The 23,769-nt window shown below is 41.6% G+C and overlaps 1 protein-coding gene across 1 annotated transcript in view; it reads right to left on the bottom strand.

Annotated features, from left to right (window-relative positions):
- The window catches only part of LOC127571668 (MICOS complex subunit mic25-like), a 508,671-nt gene that overhangs the window by 356,633 nt on the left and 128,269 nt on the right, over positions 1-23,769 (bottom strand). The window contains exon 5 of the mRNA XM_052018256.1: positions 7,714-7,797. Within this exon, the coding sequence (XP_051874216.1) occupies positions 7,714-7,797 (84 nt within the window). The remainder of the gene's footprint in view (positions 1-7,713; positions 7,798-23,769) is intronic.

Raw genomic sequence — 23,769 nt, 5'->3', positions numbered from 1 at the left:
TAGAAAAGCAAAACCCTGTCAGAGCTGGAAATCTGAAATAAAAACAGGAAATGCTGTAAATATTCTGGTCAGGCAGAGACTGTGAAGAGAAACACAATTAACATTTCAGTAAATCAATGACCATTCATCAGTACTCGAAAAAGAAGAGCAATTAAAAGGATTTTTATTCACAGTTCGGATGAAGCATCATTGACCTGAAATGTTAACTCTGTTTCTCCCTCCACAGATTCTGCCTGACCTATTTCCAGTATTTTCTGATTTTATTATAGCAGTCAGTGAGTAATTTCTCATTTGTCAGTGCAGCTGGAGGAAATTGCCTTGAACTGTATTTTACAACATTCAACCAACTTAAAGCACCCTCTACTCTCCCCACACAACATATTTTCACTGCTAACATCACAGCAACACATCCATTCTGATAGCTCGCGTAAAGCAGTCAATTTAGTGCCCAATTAAGAGCACCTTTTTTGGTACTTCAGTAATAGCAGAGTGAAGTTCCACTGTGGCCAATATGGCTCAAACTCAATTTTACTTAATGGCCCTTGCAGCTCTCAGTGATTGTCAGTTTCCCTCATACAGACCATCAGAAACAGATTGATTTGAAAGCTCAACTGCACCACAGTGAATGACATTGCTTGGCGTTTATTCTGAGCAATGCCTTTGTCTACATTACTGATGGTTGCTTTGTACAAGCACAGTTCTTAGGACCAGTTCAACTTACCCACAAGTTTCACTGTGGTGTACCGCGATATCCGAAAGTGTATCGAACACAGAACATAGAATAAACTCCAAAGGGTCCAATATCCTGGCAGGAATGTTTAATTTAGTTGTAGGGGAGGGTTTAAACTGATCTGGCAGGGGGATGGTAACCAGGATGCTAGGTTACAAGATGCTAAGGTGAGGGAGAAAGTGTATAGAAACGAATCCATTGAGGATGGCAAGAATGACAGGCAGGTGATAAGTCAGGATAATTTACTGAATAAAAGAAGTACAACAAATCAGGATGTTAGGATACAGAATGTTAGGATCGGGGATGAGGATGTTAGGATACTGAATGTTAGGATAGGGGATGAGGTCTACACGAACATGTCTAAGATAGTAGGTAGCGAAGATAGTAAGAAGGATGGACAGGTAGAAAGTCAGGATAATCTGCTGAACAATAGAAGTACAATAAAATCAATAGCAGATACCAGTCTAAACGTACTATATTTAAATGCACGTAGCATCAGGAATAAAGTAGATGACCTAGTGGCACAACTACAGGTTAATAAATATGACATCGTTGCAATCACTGAGTCATGGCTTCATGATGGATGTGATTGGGAACTGAATGTCAAGGGGTATACAGTGTATAGGAAGGATAGGCGGGTAGGCAGAGGGGGAGGTGTGGCCATGATGGTTAGTAGCGATATAAAATCAATAGAAAGGAAGGACATTGGGTCAGAGGAGGTGGAATCCTTATGGGTGGAGCTAAGAAATAGCAAGGGTAAAAGGACAATAGTAGCAGTCATATATAGGCCCCTGAACAGCAGTCAGGAAGTGGACCATAAGTTGCAGATTGAGATAGAAAAAGCGTGCCAGAGTGACAATGTGAAGATAATTATGGGGGATTTTAACATGAAGGTGGACTGAGAAATCCAGAAAGGCGGTAGTACTCAGGAGAGTGAGTTTGTGGAATGTCTAAGGGATGTTTTTCTGGAGCAACTTATTGAGGAGCCCACCAGGGGATCGGCTGTTTTGGATTGGGTGCTGTGTAGTGAACCCAAGGTGATTAGGGAACTAAAGGTAATGGAACCACTGGGAACAAGTGATCACAATATGATTGAGTTTAGTTTCAAGTTTGAGAAGGAGAAGCTGATAACTGGTGTATCGATATTTCAGTGGAATAAGGGAAATTACAAAGGTATGAGAGAAGAGTTGGCCCAAATTGATTGGAGGAGTAAGTTAGCTGGAGGGACGGCAGAGGAGAAATGGAAGAAATTTCTACAGGAAATAAGGACAATGCAGGACAGATATATTCCAAGAAAAAAGAAGGTTTTGAATGGAAAAAAGGCACAGATGTGGATAACGAGGGAGGTGAAGGATAAAATAAAAGCAAAAGGGGCAGCGTACAAAGTAGCAAAAATTAGTGGGAAAACAGAAGATTGGAAAGTTTTTAAAAATCTGCAGAGAGAAACTAAGAAGGTCATTAGGAAAGCAAAGATGAGTTACGAAAGGAAGTTGGCGGACAACATTCGGAAGGATTCTAAGAGTTTTTTTTAAATACATAAGGAATAAAAGAGAGACACGGGTTGACATAGGACCAATTGATAACGGTGCAGGAGGTATTATAATGGACAATAGTGAGATGGCAAGGGAATTGAATGAATATTTTGCATCGATCTTCACCGTGGAGGACATAAGCAATGTGCCCGTTAGTCAGGAGTCTCACGAATTGGAACTGAGTTCAGTTGAGATTAATAGGGAGAAGGTGCTAGGAAAACTAAAGGGGCTTAAGACTGATAAGTCTCCCGGACCGGATGAGGTGCATCCCCGGGTTCTGAAGGAGGTGGCTGTAGAGATAGCGGAGGCATTGGCGATTATTTTTCAGGAATCGATAGATTCTGGCACGGTTCCGGAGGACTGGAGGGTAGCGAATGTAGTTCCGTTGTATAAGAAAGGTGGGAGGCAGCACAAAGGCAATTACAGACCTATTAGTCTGACGTCAGTGGTGGGAAAATTATTGGAATCTATCCTCAAGGAGGAGGTTACCGAATACCTAGAGGCGCAAGGCAAGATTGGACCTAGTCAACATGGTTTTGTGAAGGGGAGGTCCTGTCTGACCAACCTATTGGAGTTTTTTGAAGAAATCACAGGTAGGGTGGATAAGGGAGAGGCGGTAGACGTTGTGTATTTAGACTTTCAAAAGGCCTTCGATAAGGTGCCTCACAAGAGACTGATTAATAAGATGAAAGGTCATGGAATTATGGGTAGGGTAGCAAAATGGGTGGAGCATTGGCTGGTTGGCAGGAAGCAAAGGGTGGAAATAAAAGGATCTCGTTCTGGTTGGTTACCGGTTACTAGTGGTGTGCCGCAGGGGTCGGTGTTGGGGCCGCTCCTTTTTACCTTGTACATCAATGATTTGGATGATGGAATAAATGGTTGTGTGGCTAAGTTTGCAGATGACACCAAGATAAGTGGAGGAGTAGGGAGCATAGAGGAAATAGAAAGGATGCAGAGGGACCTAGACAGTTTAGGAGAATGGGCAAGGAAATGGCAGATGAGATTCAATGTTGAGAAATGTGCAGTTGTACACTTTGGAAGCAGAAATAAGCGGGTAGATTATTATCTAGAAGGAGAGAAGATTGATAGTATGGTAGTACAAAGGGACTTGGGGGTACTCGTACAGGATACCTTAAAAGTTAACCACCAGGTTGGATCGGTGGTTAAGAAAGCGAATGCTATGTTGGCATTCATCTCGAGAGGTATAGTGTATAAAAGTAAGGAAGTGTTGATGAGGCTCTACGGGGCACTAGTGAGGCCTCATTTGGAATACTGTGCGCAGTTTTGGGCCCCACATCTTAGGAAGGATGTGCTGACGTTGGAGAGGGTTCAGAGGAGATTTACGAGAATGATTCCGGGAATGAAAGGGCTTAAGTATGATGAGCGTTTGTCGGCTCTTGGACTGTACTCACTGGAGTACAGAAGGATGAGAGGGGACCTCGTAGCGACATTTAAAATGTTGACAGGTAAGGATAGAGTAGATGTGGCTAGGCTGTTTCCCTTGGTGGGCGAATCCAGGACCAGAGGGCACAATCTTAGAATTAGAGGGTACAGTTTCAAGACAGAGATGAGGAGAAATTTCTTTACCCAGAGAGTGGTGAAATTGTGGAACTCCTTGCCACGCACAGCAGTGGAGGCCAGATCAGTGGGGGTGTTCAAGGAGGAGATAGACAGATATCTAAATAGCCAGGGTATCAAGGGATATGGGGATAAGGCTGGAAAATGGGATTAGAATAGTTTTTTTTTTCTTTTCTTCTTTTCCCCACCCCATTTCTTTTTCCTTTTTCCTTGGAGCAGACTCGATGGGCCGAATGGCCTGCTTCTGCTCCCTTGTCTTGTGATCTTGTGAATATAGAACAGTATAGCACAGAGGCGGACCCACGGCCCACTGAGTCCTCAACGAGCATGATGCCAATCTAAACTAATTCCATTCCCTGCCTGTTCGTATGTCTGTCTAAATGCCTCCTCCACATTGTTATTGTATCTGCATCTACCTCCACCCCTGGCAGCATGTTCTAGCCACTTACTTGGTATTGGTTTATTATTGTCACTTGTACTGAGGTACAGTGAAAAACTTGTCTTGCATACAGGTTGTACAGGTCAATTCATTGCACAGTGCAGTTACAATGAGTTAGTACAGAGTGCATTGATGTATTACAGGTAAAAACAATAACAGTACGGAGTAAAGTGTCACAGCTACAGAGAAAGTGCAGTGCAATAAGGTGCAAGGTCACAACAAGGTAGATCGTGAGGTCAGAGTCCATCTCATTGTATAAGGGAACCGTTCAATAGTCTTATCACAGTGGGGTAAGAAGCTGTCCTTAAGTGTGGTGGTACGTGCCCTCAGGCTCCTGTATCTTCTGCCCGATGGAAGAGGAGAGAAGAGAGAATGTCCCGGGTGGGTGGGGTCTTTGATTATGCTGGCTGCTTCACCAAGACAGCAAGAGGTAAAGACAGAGTCCAAGGAGGGGAGGCTGGTGTCCATAATGCGCTGGGCTGTGTCCACAACTCTGCAGTTTCTTGCAGTCCTGGGCAAAGCAGTTGCCGTACCAAGCCATGATACATCAAGGTAGGATGCTTTCTATTGTGCATCAATAGAAGTTGGTGAGAACCAAAGGGGACAAACCAAATTTCTTGAGCCTCCTGAGGAAGTAGAGGCGCTGGTGAGCTTTCTTGGCCGTGGCATCTATGTGATTTGACCAGGACAGGCTGTTGGTAATGTTCACTCCCAGGAACTTGAAGCTCTCAACCCTCTCGACCTCAGCACCGTTGATGTTGACAGATGCATGTACACCGCCCCCTTTCCTGAAGTCAACGACCAACTCTTTTGTTTTGTTGACATTGAGGGAAAGGTTGTTGTCATGACACCATTCCACTAAGCTTACTATGTAAAGAAATCTCCTTTAAGCTTTCTCATTCTCACTTTAAACTCTAGTATTTGTCATTTCCACCCTTGGGAAAAGGTGCTGACTATATACCCTATCTATGCCTCTCATAATTTTATATACCACTCTCAGGTCACCCCTCAGCCTCTGATGCTCCACAGAGACAACCCAAATTTGTCCAACCTCATTAATACAATCCAATCCAGGCAGCATTCCGGTGAACCTCTTCTGTAGCCTCTCCAAAGTCTCCACATCCTTCCCATTGTGTGGTGACCAGAACTTCACACAACAACTCCAAATGTGGCCTAACCAAAGTTTAATACAGTTGCAATGTGACTTCACGACTTTTATACTCAATACCTAACTGATTAAGGCAAGCAGGCCATACGCCTTCTTTACCACCCAAACCTCTTTCAGGGAGCTATGGACTTGAGCTCCAAGATCCCTGAAGACCCACACTCAATGATTCAGAAACAGCTTCTTCCCCTCCACCATCAGATTTCTGAACAGTCCATGAGCCCATGAACACTACCTCGTTATTCCTTTTTTGTTTGCACTATTTACTTATTTTTGTAATTTATTGTAATTTTATGTCTTTGCACTGTACTGCTGTCGCAAAACAACAAATTTCACATCATCTAAGTCAGTGATAATAAATCTGATTCTTATTCTGACTATGATTCCTCTCCTAATATCTCTTTATATAATTCAGTGTCATAGTTTTGTTTCAATAATCAGTCGTGTGAAGTGTCTTGGAGCGTTTTTAATACAATAATTGTAAATACAAGTTATTTTGTAACTGATCTACCTGGTTAGATGTTTAAGTATTAATTGCATCATGTTCCTTGGATTAACTATGATAATTTTCTAAACCATTTAGGCAGCAAAACTGAAGTTTAAGCATTTTTTTGAAGCAAGATTTGTTCAATAATTTTCAGTTCTTCACTTTGGGTAGGTCTAAATACCATGGTAAGAGGCCAAGATTAAAAACTGTAAATTATTTTGTAAAATAGAATTTATTTTTTCATTTCATTCCACTGGTAATTTTACTACTTTGTTCTCACAGTCACTGCAGGTACAAGTAGATTTAAAGGGTAATGAGGGGATTTTTGAGGACGAATTTAACAAGTGGATCTCTCAATAAAGGGTGTTCTCATTTGGGCAAATAGCCTTGTCCTGTTTCCAAAAATGCGTCAATTAGTAATGTTAGTGTCTCATTTATCTTCACAATAAGTGGAGTAACTTTGAGAAAATGTCTGCTATTTGGCATTTTATTTCACACTTGCTTGCATGATACTTTAGTTATTTTTTTAAATCTAGAAATTCTTGTAAGTGCAGTGACAACATAATTAGCCACAGTGCGCAGGGGTGAGAGGCAAGTGAACTGAGTGATGAAATATTCTGCTTGTTCTGCTTTTAGCTGAATTACTATCAGCTATTTACTCAGAATTACTTGTGAGCTGGAAGGAAAGTTTGGACAAATTTGGGTTGTTCTCCTTCAAGCAGTGGAGGCTGAGGGGAGACCTGATAGAGGTTTTTTAAAAATATGAGAGGCATAGTTAGGGGAAACAGTCAGAATCTTTTCCCCAGGGTAAAAATGTCAAACACCAGAGGACACGCTTTTAAGGTTAGAGGGAGGAAAGTTTAAGGGTGATGTGAGGGGCAAGTTTTTTTTTTACACAGAGGGTGGTCGGTGCCTAGAATGAGTTACCAGGGGCAGTAGTGTTTGTGTAGTACCAGGCAGTTTGGTGGAGTTTAGGAGGCATTTAGATAGACACATGAATATGAAGGGAATGGAGGGATATGGATGGTACACAGGAGGAAATTTAGTATAAATTGGCATCAAGATCGGCACAGCATTGTGGGCCGAATGGCCTGTCCAGTGCTGTACTTGTGGCCAGCCAGGCTGGCTGGCTTCCATTTTCCAGATGCAAGCTCTTCATCTTTGGCAGTCTCTCAAGACAAAAAAATGTTTTGCTTCTGCTCTATTTCTATGGGCCCTGAAGTAGCGAATGAATCCTATGCTTGATGTACAGACTCTGTCGCAGGTAGGGCAATGATGTGCGACGGACAGGTGGTGGGTGGTTTGAACTACTGTATGCTCCTTCCACTGCTGGCATGGTTTCTGCCTGCTGCCTTTGGAGAGACTCAAAGTGCTCAGCGCCTTCTTGAATACTTCTCCATCATTATGAGTTAATTAAAGATGTTTTCATGTACTTGTGGCACAAAAGGCCTGATCGACATGTTTCCTTTAAACTCTTGAAAAAATACGGGAATATCTGTGCTCAGATCTGATGGCTCAGATGGGGATTGGCCATTGCATATTGTAATGTTATTAAAATAAAAACTCCTGTACAGGAGAATATTACAAGAATCCTTATTGATTTCCTGTTCAATAACATTCTACATGGTCCTCATACAAGGAATCAATAATAATCTTGCTGCATTACACACACGTTTGATAATATCCCAATTGCTTGGGTTTATTTTATCACAGGCAACCACTTGCAGCCAGCAACTCAATGCAAGAACTCAGTTACTCATAAATTAATATTTTCATTCTGACCTTCTGCTCAATAAGATCCAACTGTTCTTTATAAAATGCTTCAAGTTCTTGAAGCTCTGCTTGCTTCCTTTCCAGTTGGCTAGCCTGGAAAATAAAATGTGATACAACAAATTAAAATACATTTTGTGTAGCCTCTCCTGTTCCAAATCCTGGCAAAGCAAGGTAAAAATTTCATAATTCTGTTTTTTTCATCCCCCCGCTTAATCCCTCCCATTTATTTTGCATCTGTTGCTGAAATTTACTGGAATATAAGTACATAGGTGTATCACTGATTTCTTGGTCTCACTCAACCGTCCACTGTTTGTGTAGATCATAAGCACTGAAATGCCACTCAAAAGCAAAGCCTTTAAGTGATCAGCAAAGACCTATTTCACCAAAGATCAATGCACACTTCCTCAGGAGGCTAAAGAAATTCAGCATGTCACCAATTTTTATTGATGCACCAGAGAAAGCATCCTATCCGGATGCATCATAGCTTGGTATGGCAACTGCTCCGCCCATGACCCATAGAAATTGCAGAGTTGTGGACACAGCTCAGCACATCACAGAAACCAGCCTCCCTTCCATGGACTCTGTCTACACTTCTCGCTGCCTCGGTAAAGCATCCAACATAATCAAAGACCCCAGCCACCCCAGACATTCTCTCTTCTCCCTCCTCCCATTGGGCAGAAGATACAAAAGCCTGAAAGCATGTACCACCAGGCTCAAGGACAGCTTCTATCCCAGTTATACAATTGAACTGACCTCATGTACAATAAGGTAGACTCTTGACCTCAATCTACCTCGTATGGCCTTGCACCTTATTGTCTTCCTGCACTGCACTTTCTCTGTAACACTTTATTCTTACCTGAGTGCTCTGTTGGAATGAAATGATGTGTATGGATAGCATGCAAAACCAAGTTTTTCACTGTACCTCAGTACATGTGACAATAATAAACCAACAAAGCATATTTGAATTTTCCAGCCTAGGTCATTGATTCATAACCCCAGCTCGAACTTTTCCCTTACCCTTGTCCAGAGACTGTTCACGATCTACTTGCTTTCCTAGATTAGATCAGCCAACAGGATAGACTTGAATTCAAACCATTTTTGAGTAAGTACAAACCAGACAGAGCCTTTGCCCTATAAGGGAACCCAAGGGACTGTTTAGGTGTAAGCTGAAATACTGAGCACAGGTAGGTACTTTGATTGTAAGAGATTTCATACTGCCAAGCTCTACTGATACTCCGATCCATCAGGGGTCTATGGCAAGCACCCAGGCCAGGTTCTCCCCTCCTTAACTATGCACATGTTCAACCAGGGGTAGCAATGTCACTTTCAGTTTATTGAGCACCAGTTCAGCAGAAAGGATATTTCACACCTTGGACCTTCCTGGTCAGGACAGCTGACTACCACGCTACATTCACAAACCAATTTATTACTCAAAAATCTGGGAAATGAGCTTTGTCGATTTCTGAACTCTGAGATAACACTCGTGATTGGCTGTGAAGTATTATAATCTCACCTACCCAAGATTCGGTTTTATTTAATTTTATTGTTCTGGGTCAGCCACACTGTTGTGAAGTCAAAAGAATTGTTGTAAATTGAAAAACAAAAAAAAACAAACCTTTACGAACATGTAGCAAGGAATGTGATTATCAAACTAATCTACATTGGTGAATTGACAGTGGAGAGAGTCAGCAGTTGAATTGACAGTGGAGAGAGTCAGCAGTTTATGTTCCTGGGCATTAATATATCAGATGACCTGTCCTGGGCCCAGCACATAGATGCAATCATAAGGAAAGCGTACCAGCATCTTTACTTTCTGATGTTAAGGGGGTTCAGCTTGTCACCAAACACTAACAAACTTCTACAGATGTACTGTTGAAAGTATCCTGAATGGTTGCATCATGGTCTGGTACAGCAATTCAAATGTACAGGACCGTAAGAAGCTGCACAGTAGTGGACTCTGCCCAATACATCATAGGCACATCCCTCCCCACTATCGGTAGTATCTAAGGGAGGCACTGCCCCAAGGCTGCAATACAATATCTGTCATCAAAGATCACCACCATCTGGGCAGGAGGTACAGAAGCCTGACATTCCACACCACCTGGTTCAATAACAGCTACTTCCTTTCAACCATTCAGGTCTTGAACCAACCGGTAATACCCTAATCACTACAGTTTAGCAACACTGACCACTTTGTAGTTTCTTGTTCAAATTGTGCTCTTTCTTGCAAAAAATCTGTATAATTTATGTTTAGTTCTGGTGAATGCTGCTTATCTGATGCTAGGTGCCTATGATGCTGCTGCAAGTAAGTTTTCCATTGCACCTGTGCACACATGGACTTGTGTATCTGACAATAAACTCAACTTTGACCTTGAGGTTCCACTTTAACATCCAGGTGTATGCCTGAACTATTAAAAACTTGCAAGAATATACAATTGCTCACCTGCTCCTATTGGAGACTGCCATTACCTAGTGGTGGGCGATTCCTTTTGTTAGAACTGTCACTGAGCAAACTCCACTAACCAGACTTAGAAAAATTTCAGTTACCCATCAAAGTAGTATCAGCAGTTTAACTGAGCTTTGCATTTGCAAATAAGTTAGGGAAGTTGTCTCCATCCCAGGTTAACAATAAATGGCACTTCTGCTTGCTGTCTGTTACCACCAAGTTTTGTCACAATGTCACACAAAGAGCAAGATCACAGAGAACCCAAATGCAGAACACCGGTCTGAGACTGGAGTCAGGATGCTTCCTCAGAACTGAACACAGAACAGAATAAATGGAGCTCCAAGATGGAGCCCCAACACAAAAACAGGGTTTTTTTTAAAGGAGAAACAGCAAAACCAGGACTGCTCTAGAGTTGACAGCTCTAAGCAGCCAGGAAACAAAGTATACCCAGAGACAGACCAATAATCTGGCAACCAGTGTTTGTGAAACCAGGGTTCTTATACTAGTCTCCTGATGGCACTCAGGTGTACGTCATCAGGCAAATAGTAGTGCATGGAAACCAGCTGCTGCACAACAAGGGCCCATCAATGGGGATAAGGGGCAGAACTGAGAACCAGCACTCAGAACCATGACAGTTTCTCTTTCAAACTGAGAGCTCCAGTCAGAAACAAACTGCACTCCGACATAATGCTCTTTACAGAGAGAAAAAAACAAAATCGCTGTTTGCTTAGATGTTGGAGAACAGTCACAGAAACATAGCCAAGTAATGTTTGCATCCTTCCAACATAGAAAAATCAATATTTTTTTTAATGTGGGAAATGAGAATACGAGAATTTAACCAATGGAGATTCTCTGTCTCCTGTCCACTGACTTTAATCCAGCTGTTTTTGATTGTCAGTGGAACCAGCATAGCAACAACATATAATTTATTGCCTGATTAATCCAAAACATTTAATGATGAGATTATCAATTATTCTTGAAATGTAAACAAGCCATTTCATTAAATCTGTAAGATACAATAAATAAAAAAGCAAAAGGTTGCTAAGTTTCTTCCCAAATACCTACATCAGATGACTGTAAAACAAAGAAAGAACTTAATATAATTTTTCTAGTATTGAGATTTCCTCAATATCATCATAATACTCCAAATATCTTCTCATTCTACCTACAAAAAGTATCTTTGGGGTTTAACTCTTACATAGTTAAACAGCTTCATTAGTAACAGCCATATTTAATATAGGCAAGACATATTAGCATTTTTATATAAAAATAAACAGTAAAGTGAATGATTTGAATTAAATTAAATGCTTGTTAGATTGGGCCAAGACTCCTTAGACAGCACCTTCCAAACCTACGACCTCCACCAGCTAGAGGGACAAAGACAGCAAAATCATGGGGAACATCACCTCCTGGAAGTTGCCCTCCAAGCCACACGCCATCCTGACTTGGAAATAAGTCACTGTTCCTTCACCGTCGCTGGGTCAAAATCCTGGAACTCTCTTCCAAACAGCATGTGAGTATACCCACACATCAAGGACTGCAGTGATTCAAGAAGGCAGCTCACCACCACCTTCTCAAGGGAATTTAGGGAGACGGGCAGTTAACTTCTGGCTCAGCCTGCAAAGCCCACATCCCTTGAATGAATATAAAACAAAGCTCAGTCTACTGCAGATAGGTGTGGACTGAGAGGGAACTGAGGAAGAGGAGCAGTTCTACACCTCCCCAATTTAAATATCACTTAAGCAAACCAAGTCAAAATTTAGGCTCATTCCTTCAGTGATCAGGCAATCATGTTGTAATTCCCTGAACAGCTCACTTGCTTACCCCAAAACGTTAAAACAGATATAAAATAAACAAGCAACAGAGAATAGTGTCAAGAAGGCTCATTCTCACAGCTCCTTCAACATGTCAATCCTCTTCTATGATAATACATATTAATGAAATGTATGTCCATTGCAAAGGCTTTGCTAACTGTGTAATCCTTTTGAATGCTTTGGAGGTGTGGGTGTTAGCATTAGTCTAACAACTATTTGGTACTGAAAGACCAGAAGTATTTTAGTTAATAGGAGCACAACCCCCACCTAAATATAGTCATAGAAAATTGCTGTAAAATTCTAGATATCTCAGTTACACTGCTATTAATTGACTTTGGATCACGATGTGCTGAAATTTGGGAGTTCAAATTTATACTGGTTGATTATTCCCATGCGTCAAAGTAACTCGCACAAGCTGGGCTTGTAAATGATGGTGGGTCTACCTTGCTGCAGCATTCAGTTGTTGTATGTCGGAAACAATGCAAATGATCCATTTCCACCTTGTGATGCTTCAGTGTAAAACTAGTGAACACCTCAATTCTTTGGGCATGGCAGGTCATAGATTTTTCAGGAAATTCTCAGTCGCGATCCTTGACCAGGATTAAATCGTTGACTGTCCTAAAACTGCAACTGCTCTGCCCGAGACTGTAAGAAACTGCAGAGAGTTGTGGACGCAGCTCAGCACATCATGGAAACCAGGCTTCCCCTCCATGGACTCTTGTCTATACTTCTCACTGCCTTGATAAAGCAGCCAGCATAATCAAAGACCCACCCAGTCCAGAAATTCTCTCTTCTCCCCACTCACATCAGGCAGAAGATACAAAAGCCTGAAAGCACGTACCACCAGGCTCAAGGATAGCTTCTATCCCAATGTTATAAGACTTTTGAACAGTCCCCTAGCACTATGATGGACTCTTGTCCTCACAATCTACCTCGTTATGGCTTTGCACCTTATTGTCTGCCTGCACTGCACTTTCTCTGTAACTGTAACACTTTATTCTGCATTCTGTTATTGTTTTCCCCTGTACTACCTCAATGCACTGCTGTGATGAAATGATCTGTATGGATGGCATGCAAAACACAGATTGTCACTGTACCTCGGTACATGTGACAATAATAAACCAATTGACCAATTTACCTGTGACTAGGTCCTAAGCATACCTCCGCACCATCAGACATAGCACCCAAAAGGCAAATGTTGATGTAACATCATTCACACCTTGTCAGTGTTACAACAAAAGTCCAATCACTATTTTTATAGTGAAGGTGTGTGCAAAACCACAGACAGCTAAGGGGTTACATATGATTGTAATTCCTCCATCTGTTTGCCTGGTGAAGCAATTTTGTATACAAATTTTAACAGTGATTCCAAACGCCAGGTGGCTGAGCAATGATGTGGAACTTTGTCCGACGTTGCAGCCCTCCATGAACTGTGCATTCTAACCAGTCCTGGCCTCTTGTGTCTCAGCTATCAACAAAAACACAGGGAAATGATCGACTTTAAAACTGACCTCAGGATCTGCTGAGCTGTAACAAGCAGAGCTTGTGGTTTTAAAGGTGCAGGTCACATCACACATTCATGGAATAAGGGACTACATGATTTATGTTATAACAGCCAATTTACATAAAGCAAGTATTCAATGTAAACACAACCACACAGAATCTCCTGGTACTGTATTTTGATATTTTACAGATAAATTAAACTAGAATTGAAAGTAAAATGGTCGGCATGGACATGTTGGACTGTAACGCCTACTTCTGTGCTGTACAACTCTGACTCTATGTAGTGAAACAAAGAGAAAATAAATATCAAGCCTGACAATAGAAATAGAATAGAAAAATCTGAGTTCAAACTGAGCAAAGATAACTTTGGGAATTACATTAGGAAATTGTTAATTCTCAATAGTGACTGCTGATTTATTATTATTTCCACCCCTCCTCTAATTCAACAGTGAAATTAATATCCACTGACATAGATATGAGATTCCTCAGACTTACTCAAAATATTGCACTGCTTCACCGCAAAGTTTTCAGGTGCTTTCTGTGACCGTAGATTGGATAATTTATTCAACCTACCAAAACTTAAGTATACATTATCTTGTGAGGTACTTTCCCTTGGCACCTCATCCAGTGTCTCTGTTTCTTGAGAATAACAACAGATTTATTAACATTTCCAATTTTGTTGATGTTTTAGGCTTGTGTGCAAAATCCATAATTAATTAGTTACTTGTCCAACAAACGAAAAGTGCACAGCCAGCATGAAACGGCTCAGAGATTCATTTGCATCCATCTTGGGCACAGATAAAACAGTGAACAGTTGCAATCAAAACATGAAGCTAAGAAGGGGCAAAGCTCAAAAGTGAGAGTACCAGTAGGGTTTAAAAAAAAGAGATTAGTTAAGTTGGGAAGTACTGGGTAGGAGATCTAACGTTGAGTTTAATTTACCAATGTTATGCTTCATTAGATATACTGAATTTTGAACACCTGTCCCAGGCTTCAGCTTGGGACTGGAGCATGAATGAGCAATCCTTATTTTTGTTCAATTAAACTTTTCTGATTGAAATTGCAAAGAGGAGTCTAATAAATTATAACCTTAAAAAAATCATACATTTTCAAGGTGATCACATTTTGAAGTTTGAAAAGTAAACATGTAAGATATGGCAAAAAACAATTAAAATTCTTACCAATCTGAATCCCCCCCACAAAAAATATAAAGGTGGTTGTTGCTTTGAAAAGGCAAACGGTGTAACAGAACCAGACCTCGAGTGTGTAAGAGGAGTTTAAATCTCCAACTCCCACTGCAGCTAACAAAACAAAATAAAAATTCTACCAAATAACCTTAGCAGATGTGATTTTATGCAAATTCCTAATCCTGAAAATTACTTCAGTAGATGAATATGGGCAAACAGAGCAGTTCCTCACTGTATTGCGATCAATTCATTTAGCTTAAAATATTCTGCAGCAAGTCTCCAAGGGCTGAAGAGATTCATGCTCTTAGGAATTCCACGTTTTTTTCACCATTTTACCTAAAACCTCATTTTATTCTGGCTTATCCCCCTGAGCAAATTTGCAATCAAATAACTGACATTTAAACAGCAGCTCAGCCCAATGCTTAAAGAGCCCTTGCATTGCACTACTGGCCCTTCATTTCCCTCTCTCACACCACCATGTTCAAACCCTTTCTCCTGTTTTTTTCCTGAATTTTATCATTTATTTAAACCTCCATCCTTATAGTTTAAGAAGTAGATTGGATTTGAAAGCATATGATAAGCAGGGATACACAAAATCAATTAAACATCTCATGTTAACCAAAGCATTCCTTCTAGGATAATCATCGAGTGCTGCAAATACCAATGTCCCTCTATTTTTCTCCTTGTTTTCCTTATCTGCCCCTTCCCTGATCAAATACGAACTGTGTCTGACGGATTTATGCAATTAATAAGAGAGAAATGGATACTAAAATCCTCATGTCAGTGAAATCTGAGTTAAGTTTACATTTATAACCTTTTACAGTCAATCATGAAGCACGGCGTAATTAGTTATTTCAAAGAGCATCAATAAACAGTTCATGACTATAGCTGTGAAGCTAGACCCAAGACTGACAGTGATCTAAGATGTAAACACTAATTTGGCCATGTATGTGACTCTGTTTCGAGTATTGCACCTACCCATTTCAGAAAGGATATTAGGATTTTGGAAAAGCTATAAAGGAGGAAGAGATTAACTTCCCCAGTGAATGGAAAACTCCCTTTTACTGGATTGCATAAACAATCTGGGTTTTCTTTAGATGTCTGTAGATTTAAGGGCAATTTGAATAATCCTTTTGAATGAGAACCTATCTCCCCTTCATGTTCAAAAGGCATTAACATCCCCAAGTTGCCTACATTACCATCCTGGGAGGGGGGGGGGGTCACCATTAACCGGAAACTCAACTGGACCAGCCACATAAATATTGTGGCTGCAAGAACAGGTCAGAGGCTGGGTAGCGTACAGTGAGTGTCTCACCTCCTGATGCCCCAAAGCCTTTCTATCATCTATCTACAAGACACATCAGTCGTGCATGAGTACAACAGTACTCAAAAAGACTAGCACAGAACAAAGTGACCAACTTGACTAACTCTACAAGGACTACCCTAAGCAATTATTTCCACAGCAAACACTGGCGACCACTTTGACCACTTTGCACTTTTGCACTACAATGGACTTTTTTTTGTTCTAATTGTGTTTTCTTGTAAACATTGTGTACAATTTATGCTTAATTCATGTTTTTCTTGTGAATGCTGTGTATCTGATGCTATGTGCCTGTGATGCTGCTGCAAGTAAGTTTTTCATTGCACCTGTGCACGCATGTACCTGTGCATACGACAATAAACTCGACTTTGACTTAGACTGTGGCTACAGTGCACCACCTGCAGAATGCACTACAGTTATCCGTTTGGGCTCCTCCACCACCACTGACAGCCCCATGACCAGTACCACCATAAGGACAAGGACAGCATCTGCATGGAAACACCACTCCCAAGTCACACAACATCTGGACTTGGAAATACATTGCTTTTCCCTCATCAGTGTTGGATCTAACTTCTGGATGCCCCCACTAAAGTATTGTGGAACATCTGCACCAGACACAATGTGGAACATCTGCACCAGAAACAATGCAGCGGCTCAAGAAGGTGGTTCACCACCAAGCTCTCAAGGACATCAATGATGAGCAATAATTGCCTCGACAGTTTCACACACATCCTGAAAAAAAATAATGAAAACACAGAAGAGATTAGATTCTGTTCACAATGTATTTTGGCTGATTAGTTAAGGGAAGACCTGGGGGGAGGAGACAGAGTGCAGGCTGGGCTAAAGGCCATAATCAATGTAAGGGCAGAAAAATGTTGGTCAGTTTTTGCTTAACCAGTGAATAGTGGAGCTTCAGAAAAGGCTGCTGACAAATAGCAGTGAGCGCAAATTCACTGCATTTATAGAGTCATAGAGACATATTCCTTTGAGAATCTGACTGAGAGCCAGTTCCATTCCTGTCTGAAGCAGGAAATAACACATACACGATGCCATACCCAGTAACAATGATCAGGTGCCAGTGTGATATCCTGGAACATCCTTGATCATCTGATGGGATAGATGGAAATTTTGCTTTGTCTTGTCGCCTAGATTTTTTTGATTTCTTAAAATCTGGTCTTTATCTCTCCTAGAAGATTAAATGGCTCTGAGTGGGTGTACATTAAGTAAAACCCCAATAATCCAGCACACACAGAACTTTGATGGAGGTGGACAGGAGTATGTTTCAGACTATTGGAAGTAACTAATATTAGGATAAGATAAGATTTCTTTATTAGTCACATGTACATCGAAACACACAGTGAAATGCATCTTTTTGCATATAGTGTTCTGGGGGCAGCCCGCAAGTGTCGCCACGCTTCTGGCGCCAACCCATACGTCTTTGGAATGTGGGAGGAAACCAGAGCACCCGGAGGAAACCCACGCAGACACAGGGAGAATGTACAAACTCAAATATTATAATGAATTGCAGGTTATAACTGCAGAGAGTTGTGGACACAGCTCAGCACATCAAGGAAAGCAGCCTCCGCTCCATAGACTCTGTCTACACTTCTTGCTGCCTGGGTAAAGCAGCCAGCATAATCAAAGACCCCACCCACCCCGGACATTCTCTCTTCTCCCCCCTCCCATCGGGCAGAAGATACAAAGCCTGAAAGCATGTACCACCAGGCTCAAGGACAGCTTCTATCTTGCTGTTATAAAACTATTGAACAATCCCCTAGTACAATAAGATGGACTCTTGAGCATACAATTGACCTCGTTATGGCCCTTGCACCTTATTGTCTACCTGCAATGGACTTTCTTGTAACTGTGACACTTTATTCTGCATTCTGTAATTGTTTTACCTTGTACTACCTCAATGCACTGATGTGATAAAATGATCTGTATGGATGGCATGCAAAACAAAGTTTTTCATTGTACTTCAGTGCATGTGACAATAATAAACCAATTTACCAAATTCTCCAGTGAAACTAGTGGATTTCAGAAGAGCATAGGAACAGGGGCCACAGTAAGTTTCATGGAAATACTGAAAACCTTTGACAGCTCGGCATACTCCAAGTTATTGAGTGGGATTTGATGTCAAGGACTGATTACACCACACAACTCTCCAGCACTGCTCATTTCCCATTCAGTAAACTCTTCTTCAGTGATAAGCATAAAGTAAGTGAGAGAATTGTGTACCTCAGCAGCAGGAAGTGGGTCCTATTCTGATACGTCCAGGCCCATCACGTCCAGAACATGGAGTGAAAGGGAAATTGAAAGTACTTTGTATTGACATTGTTATGTACCAGCAACAATAGAAACACAATGAGCCATGTTTAAATGTTAGAATCTATTTATTAATGACCACTTGTAATGATAAGAGAAATAAAAACATTAGATACCAAACATTGACCCCAAAATAAACCCAAAGTGGGTGTGTGTGCAAGTTCCCAAATGCCAAGTCTAGGAACAGTTCTCAAAGTTCAGTTCAGCAAGTCATGGAGCAAAACAATGAGCAAAGGCTTCTGAAAAACCACAGTAGAATGTAGAGAAAATATAGAGAGAAGGAGTTTAAGAATTCCACAAGTTCCACGATGGAACCAATACGACACTTCAATTGCCAAAGAACTCTGTTGCTTTGTTCCGAGGTATCTGCCACACCGAGGGCACTCAATACGTGACCGCCCACAGATATACCTGCTTTCCAGTACAGGTTAACGACAAAGTGGACACCACAGATTGCTCCAAAAATCCATGTATGGATTGTAAAGTGACAGTCACAACGATTGTACTTCACCCATAGATACAGAGACTGGCAGTCAGTGCTATCAACTCTCACATCTCTCTCTCTCTCTCTCTCTCTCTCTCTCTCTCTCCCTCTCTCTCTCTCTCTGCCTGCAGTTGCCAGCACTTCAGACACTTACATCATTCCAGATATAGAAGCTTTTTTTCTCCCACTTGCAGCAGTCAGATAAAACCACACACACACTACCATACACACACTACTGCACTACCGTCCGGGTGCCTTAAAGGGACACTCACCAAGTAGCTCGTAACAACACAAAGTGGCTGGTGCAACAAAGCTTGGGCTCAGAAAATTCTCAGGACTAATAAGCAGCAGAGGAGATGTAGCGATATTAATAATGCACGTAACTGGTCACATAATTGATTGTACTTTTTGTTCCAAAATGAGGTTCTCCTAAAGAACTTCACAATATTCTTCTTCACCTTGATCTGCCAGAACAAATGTCTCTGAGCTCAGGGTGCAAAACTAAATAACGTTCGACAAATTAGAGCGTAGGACCATCATGCACATACAGGAATAAATTGCATCTGTTGGCCCAAGGGAGTTGGGCATGTTTATTTATATTATTTAGAATTATTTACAGGTATGCACATAGGCTGATATATCATTTACAGTGTGCGAGGATAATATGCAGAAGCACAGGTATCAGGACATCATTCTTTTAGAAGCAACAGTCAAAACAATATAATGGGAGAGCAATCACCAAGGCATAGAAGGCTATGGCCATGATGCAGATAAATGGGATTAGGATAGACGGGTACAATAACAGGCATGGTGGGTGGAAAGGCCTCTATCATAGGGTCAGTGGACGGGACAACAGTCCACTATCCCTGACAGCCAGGATGAAATTTCAAGTTCAAGTTTGTTGTTGTCAAACAGGGTCTAAATGCCATGAAGGTTAGCTTTTTGCAGCAGCAGTACATAAATTACAGACATGATAAACATAAGTTAACTTAAACTTCAACTAACGTAAATTATACATAATTTACAAGTGTGCAAAATTAATAACAAAATAAAAATAATGACATTAATGCAAGATTGAGAGAGAGAAAAAAAATATAGTCCGAGGTAGTGTTCATTTAATTTGGGCTTCCAGACCTGGAGTGTAGCCAAACTGAAGCAGCAAGCAGCTGGATTGTAGAAGGTTCCTGCATTTGGTATCATTATTAATAAACAACTAACCATGAGCTCAATTATTTTTATGATAATGTCAGGTTGCTTTTTTAATTCGTTATTCAGGATGTAGGCATCACCAGGAGGTCGAGAAGTGATTGCCCGTCTATTACTGCTGCAGAAAGATGGCAGTGGGTCACCTTCTTGAACTGCGGCGGTCCTTTTGTTGAAGGTGCTCCCATATGCTTTTGGGTAGGGAGTTCCAAGATGTAGACTCAGCGATGATGAATCAGAATCAGATTTATTAGCACTGACATATATGTTGTGAAACTTGTTGTTCTGCGGCAGCAGCACAGTGCAAGACATTAAATTACTATAAATTACAAAAATAAATAAATAGTGCAAAAAACAGGAATAACGAGGTAGTGTTCATGGGGTCATGGACCGTTCAGAAATCTGATGGCGGAGGGGAAGAAGCTGTTCCTGAATCGTTGAGCATGAGTCTTCAGGCTCCTGTACCTCCTCCCCGATGGTAGTAATGAGAAGAGGGCATGTCCTGGGTGCTGAGGGTCCTTGGTGATGGATGCCACCTTCTTGAGGCACCGCCTCTTGAAGATGTCCTCGATGGTGGAGGGTTGTGCCCGTGATGGAGCTGGTTGAGTCCATAACTCTCTGCAGATCTTGTGCATTGGAGCCTCCATACCAGGCTGCGATACAACCAGTCAGGATGATCTCCACTGTACACTTATAAAATTTGTAAGAGTCTTTGCTGACAAACTGAATCTTCTCAAACTCCAAACAAAGTAGAGCCGGTGGCATGCCTTCTTCGTGATTGCATCAATGTGTTGGGCCCAGGAATTTGAAGCTGCTCACCCTTCCCACTGCTGACCCCTCAATGAGGACTGATGTGTGTTCTCCTGACTTTCTAGGCTCTGTAAGTCGGGCTGGTGTGTGACTTGGTAGGAAACCTGGAGGTGGAGGTGTTCCCATGTGTCTGTTGCCCTTGTCTTTTTTGGAGGTAGAGTCATGGGATTGGGAAGTCTTAATGGAGTAGCCCAGATGAATAACTGCGGTGCATTGTTAGATGGCACACGCTGTTGCCACAATCTGCCCCATAGGGGAGGGAATGAATACTTAGCGTGGCTAATCCAGAGCCAGTCAAGTAGGCTGTTTGTCTTGGTTACTGCCAAGCTTCCCAAGTGCTATTGCAGTCAAAGGATAATATTCCAACATGCTCCCAATGTGCCTTGTAGATGATGGAAAGGCTTTGGGGTGTCAGGAACCAAATCACTCACTGTGGAATATCCAGCCTCTTACTTGCTATTGTAACCACGGTATTTATGTGGCTGGTCCGCTTCAGCTTCCAGACAATGGTGCCTCCAGGGTGTTGATTTTGGGAGAATCAGTAATGGCAATGCATTAAGTATCAAGGGTAGGTAATGAGTCTCTCTACTATTTGGGATCTGTTCCATAGTTGCCAGTTGTCTTTGATAACAAACCCAGGTAAACATAAGAGTACAGTAATAGGCCACTTCATTATGAGACAGGTTAACCAATTTAATTTGGCACCATGCTCAGCACAGACTTCGTGGGCCGAAGGGCCTGTTCTTGTGCTGTACTGTTCTATGTTAACCAAGCTGTACCAGAGACATGGAGAGCAAGAACTGTTCCCTTGACTAAAATTGATTAATAGCTTTATTGCGTGTGATTCTGGTTGCCCCATTACAGGAAGGATGAGGACGCTTTGGAGAGGGTACAGAAGGGGTTTATCAGGACACTGCCTGGGTTAGAGGGCATGAGCTATAAGGGGAGGTTGGACAAACTTGAGTTGTTTTCTCTGGAGCAGTGGAGGCTGAGGGGAGACCTGATAGAAGTTAAGAAAAGATATCTTTATTAGTCACAGGTACATCGAAACACACAGTGAAATGTACCTTTTGCGTAGAGTGTTCTGGGAGCAGCCCGCAAGTGTCGCCACGCTTCCAGGACCAACATAGCATGACCACAACTTCCTAACCCGTACGTCTTTGGAATGTGGGAGGAAACCGGAGCACCCAGAGGAAACCCACGCAGACACGGGGAGAACATACAAACTCCTTACAGACAGCAGCGGGAATTGAACCCGGGTCGCTGGCGCTAGTACTGTTACGCTAAGCGCTGCACTACTGTGCCTGCCCCATCAGATCAGAAGTTTACAAGTTTATCAGATTATGAGAGGCATAGATATGGTCAACAGTCAGAATCTTTATCCTAGGGTAGAAATGTCAAGTAGTAGAGGACATGCATTTAAGGTGAGAGGGGTAAAGTTTAAAGGAGATGTGCTGGGCAAGTTTTTTACACAGAGAGCGGTAGGTGCCTGGAACAGGCTGCCAGGGGTGGTGGTGGAAGCAGATACGATAGTGCGGTTTAAGAGGCTGTTAGATAGACACGTGTAATATGCAATGAATGGAGAGATATGGATCATGTACAGGCAGGAGAGATTTAATTTAATTCGACATTGTGTTTGGAGCAGACATTGTGGTCCGAAGAGCCTGTTCCTGTGCTGTACTGTTCTATGTTCCATGTTTTAAGATCAGTCACAGACCCAATACCACATCATTCTCCGGCCTGTCAGTAGTCCATCCAGTTCTAGGTACAAAGAAGTACAGGGACAATGCAGAGCTATAAGGCTGAACTGCAACTTTACATAAGATTAGTAAATTTGACCTTTTCAAGATGGAAAGCTGGTGTCCACGGTGCCACTATTGAAATATAAGATAATTAACAGATTGGAAATTAATTAATCAGAAAACTACGACCAAATTAAACCATGGAAGTAGGACAAGATTACACAGACTCAAACTAATAATAAACTTCAGAACCAATCTCAGGTAGTTCTTAATGTAAAGGGTGATTAACATTTGGAATGGACATTTAGTTAAAGTAATGGAGGCATCGGCTAATAAACATCTGGATGCAGAAGTAAGACTGTGTACAGTATGAGCTAAAAGACCTTGCAAATGTATCCAGTGATCTCTGTGGCTGTACCTGGGTACTGGCTGTACCCTAACAAGTGTAGCCTGTACCATGTGGCAACAGAGAAGTATGTTTTTGATCCATCAGACATCTGTTTCATACAAAACAACTTTCATCGCTTGGATACAGGGGCTCCCTGGGTTACGGATGACCTCACTTACGGAAAGCTTGCTTTATGCAAATTCTCGCACACGTTTTTAAAGAATTTTTCAAGATGATAATAATGTTTCATGGTGTTCATTAATGACTGGATACAGTACATATTCCATTAGTTTAATTACAGGTAATGTCAGGGTGAATATTCAATGAAATGAAAGAATTATAGCAATTGTAGAGCAATATGATATTGGCAGTTATGGAAAACAGTTCTGACTTATGGAGAAATCGGCTGAAAAATGTCCTGAAGAGTGGACCCCTTACATAACCCGGGGACTGCCTGTAATGTCACCACAGTTTGGCAGAGCTACTTCGTCCATTAGGACCCAACAACCATCAAGTTCTGGAACCGGCCTGCACAACCCTAACTCTACCTCAGCAGTGGAACACTACAGACCACTTCTTGCACTACCATGGACTTGTCTTCAATTGTGTCTTTGTTTTTTTTCTGCACTAAGGTCTTGCTTTTGCACAGTCTTTTTTTCATTGTAAGGTATAATTTTATGTATAATTTATGTATAACTTACATTTTGTGAGTTGTTTGTACCTACGTGCCTGTGATGCTGTTACAAGCAAGTTTTTCATGGTACCTGTACCTCACTGTACTTGTGCACATGACAATAAACTCGATTTGACAATCCTAGAAGTGAAGCCTAAGCCATTGTATT

Source organism: Pristis pectinata, chromosome 6 (assembly GCF_009764475.1).
Source record: "Pristis pectinata isolate sPriPec2 chromosome 6, sPriPec2.1.pri, whole genome shotgun sequence".
Taxonomy (NCBI): domain Eukaryota; kingdom Metazoa; phylum Chordata; class Chondrichthyes; order Rhinopristiformes; family Pristidae; genus Pristis; species Pristis pectinata.
This window is presented reverse-complemented; position numbering and strand designations above follow the sequence as displayed.